The sequence below is a fragment of the Rhinopithecus roxellana genome, chromosome 12 (genome assembly GCF_007565055.1).
Source record: "Rhinopithecus roxellana isolate Shanxi Qingling chromosome 12, ASM756505v1, whole genome shotgun sequence".
NCBI classification, from domain to species: domain Eukaryota; kingdom Metazoa; phylum Chordata; class Mammalia; order Primates; family Cercopithecidae; genus Rhinopithecus; species Rhinopithecus roxellana.
This window is the reverse complement of record NC_044560.1, coordinates 100,123,290-100,128,181: the sequence shown is the minus strand read 5'-3', so window position 1 is coordinate 100,128,181 and position 4,892 is coordinate 100,123,290. Positions and strand designations below refer to the sequence as shown.

At 39.5% G+C, this 4,892-nt stretch overlaps 1 protein-coding gene and 1 non-coding gene across 5 annotated transcripts; both read right to left on the bottom strand.

Moving 5' to 3' along the window:
- Positions 1-209: 209 nt before the first annotated feature.
- LOC115892504 lies at positions 210-312 on the bottom strand. The gene has a single exon (XR_004052382.1). It is a non-coding gene; the product is annotated as a U6 spliceosomal RNA (small nuclear RNA).
- A 585-nt stretch (positions 313-897) lies between these two features.
- LOC115892362 (cTAGE family member 8-like) lies at positions 898-3,237 on the bottom strand. Of its 4 annotated transcripts, XM_030913548.1 has the most exons (3): positions 2,921-3,227; positions 1,689-2,848; positions 898-1,559 (listed from the first exon to the last, which is right to left on the bottom strand). In XM_030913548.1, exons 1-3 carry the CDS (start codon positions 3,223-3,225, stop codon positions 898-900), a joined length of 2,127 nt encoding a protein of 708 aa, XP_030769408.1. In that variant the 5' UTR covers positions 3,226-3,227. The 4 variants fall into 4 exon arrangements, with proteins under 4 accessions (XP_030769408.1, XP_030769407.1, XP_030769406.1 ...); XM_030913547.1 differs by having other exon boundaries at positions 1,689-3,227; XM_030913546.1 differs by having other exon boundaries at positions 898-2,848.
- Between the last annotated feature and the right edge of the window lie 1,655 nt (positions 3,238-4,892).

Here is a 4,892-nt window from a genome sequence, read left to right as displayed (position 1 = left end):
ACTATCTCTTTTAAATTGATTGTGGCAAGTTTTAGGGCCTCGGATAGCTCTATCTTGCCATGTGTTTTGTCGGCACTCAAGAAAAAATGTGTATTCTGCTGTTGTTGTGTGGAATATTCTGTAAATTCCAAATTGATTCCTTTGGTTAATGGCATTTTGAGTTGTTTTATATTCTTGTTGATTTTCTTTTTTTTTTTTTTCCTCTTTTTAAAAATATGAAATGTTTCACAAAATTTTGTGTAATCTATATGCAGGAGCCATGTTAATCTTGTCTGCACCATTCTAATTTTAGAAAGTGCTGCCAAAGCCAACACTCCTTGCTGATTTTCTGTCTAGTTCTATCAATTATTGAAAACGGCATGAGGAAATTTCTAACTATAATTGTGGATTCGTCTATATCTCCTTTCAGTTCTGGCAGTTTTCTTTCTTAAAAAAATCAACTAAAATGTATGTAATTGAGCATAAAGTTACTTTCTCATATATCTACAAACACAGTGAATACAGTTCTTGGCATGAAGACACAACCTTTAGAATTTAAAACCTCCCCACCTGCAAGATTACATATATAAAACTCCCACTATTGTTTCTATAAAAGTGGATTAGTTCACCAAATTAAAGTACTTATACTATCTAGAATATAATAAAATGGAAATGATTTACTCATGGATTTGTATTTAAATCATCTTTATTTATAAACTACTATACTAAGAACTATAATTCCTTAAACTTTAATTTGAGAAAGGTGTAATCACTTAAGTAACAGCCGTTACTTAAACTGAAAATGAGATCAGTCTAAATTACTTTTGAAGAGAGCAAAAATATTGTCGGGTTTCTGGTTGTTCAGTAGCAGGCTCCTTGGAAGGCAGAATCAACCCTGAAGGGAACTCGCTTCTACCTTCAGAATGTGGGGTTGGGGTAAAATCCAGGTCTTGGGTGAAGGTAAGGAGGAAAAGCCCTCGGTGGACAGATGTTTCTCATTGCAAATGGAGCATGTGGTGGGCCTGGGAAATCCCTTGGTGGATAGTAATAACCTCGAGACACTCCAAACATGGTTCCTGGAGGAGGTGGGGGGAAAGGCGGTCCTCTTCTCATGAACGGTCCCCTCGTATTCACTGGAAACAGTGGACCTCTGATTGGAGCCAGAGGTGCAGGAACGAAGCCGGTGCCAGTTGCTTCATTTTTAGCAGGGAGAGATGAATCAGGCACATTTAAATTACCAGGATGATCTTTGGCATCATTTCTACTGGATTCCATTTCTGAAGGCATTGACCCATCCATTTGATCCAAAGAAGGCACATTAAAACTTCTGAGTTCTGCTGGCCCAGACAGTCCATCAGAATTAGAATATCCGTCTTCCCTTTGTGGAGGAGGAGCTGAATCAGGGTATGATTGTCCTGGTAGAGGAAACGTCATCCTACGGTCCTGTTCCCATGAGGACGACAGGGACCTAGTGTCAGAAGGAGCCCTGTGAGGATCGGTTAATGTATCGCAGCCTGGTTCTCCTCTTTCATTGGTAATCTGATGGTCCAGAGGATTCCCTGGGCCTCTTGGGCCTCTTCCTCCTCTCCCCGGAAGCACAGGTGAGGGTCTCAGTGGACCCTCCAACACAGTTTGAGGAGAGAGAAAAGCTCTCGTTTCAGATGGAGGCTGACTCAATGGTGAGGGACCACATGGGGAATGCTCTCTGCCAAATGCTGTATTTGAAACATCAGGTGCACAAGGATCTTTTTCTAAAAGTTCAAATTTAAGCTCTGTTTCAGTTAATCTTTTTCTGTTGTGAGCATTTTCTTTCCTTAAATCATTGAGGTTTCTTTCAGCAGTCCGAGCTGCCAACCAATTATCATGTCCTTTTTTCTCATAGGAAATAACCTGCCTTTGATAAAAATTAATAGTTCTCTTCAATTCTTCTTCAAGATCTTTGCCTAGCTTTCCATAGGCCTCCAGCCCTTCAGTGGTGTGGCTGATCTTTTTTTCCACTTTAGAAAGTTTCTCTTCTTGCTGTATCCGGGAATTTTCCTCTACTGTCAATTCCCTGTGGAGTTTCACTTCATTTTCTTGATAGAATTCAGTCATTATTTTAAGTTTCTGTTGAAGCTTCTGATTCTCACGTTCAAAATACATGGTTTCTGACTGCAAAGATGCTTGTTGAGTCTGAAGATTTTTAATACGCTCTGTAAGCTCTTCCTTTGTTTTATCAACTTCAGATAACTCAAAAATAATGTGGTTTCTTTCTCCTTCTAAGGTTTTTAAAGAAACATTTAACTCAGCAGCATGAATCAGTTTCTTCAAAGCTCTTGTTGGAGGATCATCTAAGTAAGTACCATTTTCCGATTCACCGTTCACTTCTAATTCCAAGTTATCATCATCCCTTATGTCCTCTCCAAGCACAGCAGCCTGATCTTTCATCTTTAGCAAGCGTCCAGTCAGAGTCTTGATGTGATTTTCTTTATCATTTAGAACTTGTTCTGCGTGTGCTTTGGAGTCTTCGAATGTTATTTTCTGTTCATTAAGTTCACTCACTTGTTCTTTCCATACTTCAGCTTCTTGCAAAAGCTGCTTCTGGCTTTCCAGAAGTTGAGAATTTTCATTCAAAGCATCTTTTATTGCTATCTCACGTCGTTCTTCACTCATGTTAAAGATCTTGCAGATGATTTTGGCTTCTGCTATTTGTGATTTGAGGGATTTTGACTCATCTTCTAGAGCCTGTATCCTTTTTGAAATATCCGCCATCAATTCATCTTGTTGAGAATGTTTAGATTTCTCTTCTTTGAAGTCTTTTTCTAGACAGAAGCTTTCATCCTCAAGTTCAGAATTGGACCTGTTCAGCTTTTCACAGGTTGCCTCCAAACTTCGTGCTTCTGCTGCCGCCTTCTCAAAGCTGGCATCCTCTAAAGATGACTCTGCTTCATAGGCTTCGTGCTCTTTTTGAATAAGGCTAAATTTTTCAAGTAGTTTACATTTTTCTTCAATTAGTCCAGAAAGCGTTGCAGCAAGTTGTTTTTCTCTTCTCATATAAAGCCGACTCCTAACGGATCTAAAACCTCTCCACAGAAAAAGGAGAACGGCAAAAAATCCAACGACAGCTGCACATACCACCAGTTCCCACGGAAAACCATAAGGACTCGAATATGGTCTCCTACTTTCAGGCAGTGCTGCCACATCCCTGCGTAGCTCCTCCAGGACCAGCCCCAGATAGGGCTGAGGCGTAGCGCCGGGCTCCTCCATAGCGCCGAGGCTGCTCTGGGGTCTCCGCAGTAACACTGGCCACAACAAGCGGTGGAGAACGCGCAGCCTGGGGTCTGGAATCCGAATCCGCACGCGGCAACCTAGCGGAGCGGACCACTGCGGAGTCGGCTGCAGGGGGATCTGGGGAACGCGGGCACCCCCACAGGCCTCACAGGCCCATGTTGCTGTCCCCGCATCCTCCCTGCCCCCTTGTTACACTTGACATCCTGAGGCAGCGCAGGTCCGAGTCCCACCCGCCTTAGTTCTGGCAGTTTTCTCATCACATATTTTGAAGCTCTGTTTTTTGGTGAATACACTTTTAAAATTGCTGTCTTCTTCATGGATTAAACCTTTGATCATTATATAATCTCTCTGCTTCCGGTAATTTTCTTTGCTTTAGCTGATATACATACAGGCACTCTTGCTTTCCTTGCATTAATGCTTGCGCAATATACCTTTTTTCATCCTTTTAAATTGTCCTACCCTGTGTTGGTAAATTTCAAGTGAGTTTCTTGTACACAGCATACAAGAAACATATACGAAAGGGTCATACATTTAAATACACTCTTCTATTATCTGTCTCTTAATTGGTAGACCATTCATAATTAAACGAATTATTGATACTTTAGTGCATAAGCCTGACATTTTTTATTTTTATGTAAAAATTTTTATGTAAAATTTTTTATTTTATCTATTTTATTTTTAATGTAACGCTATACAACCTTCTTTCTATACTCAAAATTTTAATTAGAATATTACTAAAAATTTCTTAATGATTTTATTTCATGGGAAAGAGACTCGGTGAGGAATGTGAAGTATGTCTTACAAGTATTTCTCATTTTGCAGGACACTGTCTGGGTGTCCCTCTCCCATGAATGATCATTGGTGTGGTTTATCTTTATGCTTTGAGAAAACAAGTCTGTAGTATATGTTACTATATTCTACTATATAAAGATACTCTTCAACTTATGATAGGATTATGTTCCAATAAACCCATCAGATGTTGATACTATTCTAAGGTGAAGATGCTGGGTTTTTTTTGTTGTTGTTTTTTTCTAATGTAGACTCTTGTCGTGTTGCCCAGGCTGGAGTGCAGTGGCTATTCTCAGGTGTGCTCATAGTGCACTATATTCTCAAACTCTTCGAGCTCAAACAATCCTCCTCCCTCAGCTTCCTGAGCAGCTGGGTCTGTAGGCACACACCCCTATTCCTGGCTTGAAGATATGTTTAATAAACCTAACCTACCAAACATTATAGCTTATCCTAGCCCACCTTAACCATGCTCAGAACACTAACATTAGCCTACAGTTGGGCAGAATAATCTTACACAAAGCCTATATTATAGAAAGCTGTTGAATATTTTATGTCATTTATTGAGTACTGTACTGAAAATGAAAAACATAATAGTAGCATGGGTACTTGAAATATGGTTTCTACTCAATGAATATCACTTTCCCACCATTGTGCCACTGAAAATCTTAAGTGAAACCATTGTAAGTTGATGACTGTCTGTATTTGTTTATTTATTTTACTACTTTCCCTTTTTCTTTTAATGGTTGAAAGACATGATAAGGTAAAATATTATTGCCTAAAAATACTCTGCTGCTCTGGAAAATAAAAAAGGCAGAAGTTTCCAAGAAATCGTTCAAGAGATATAAAAATCATAT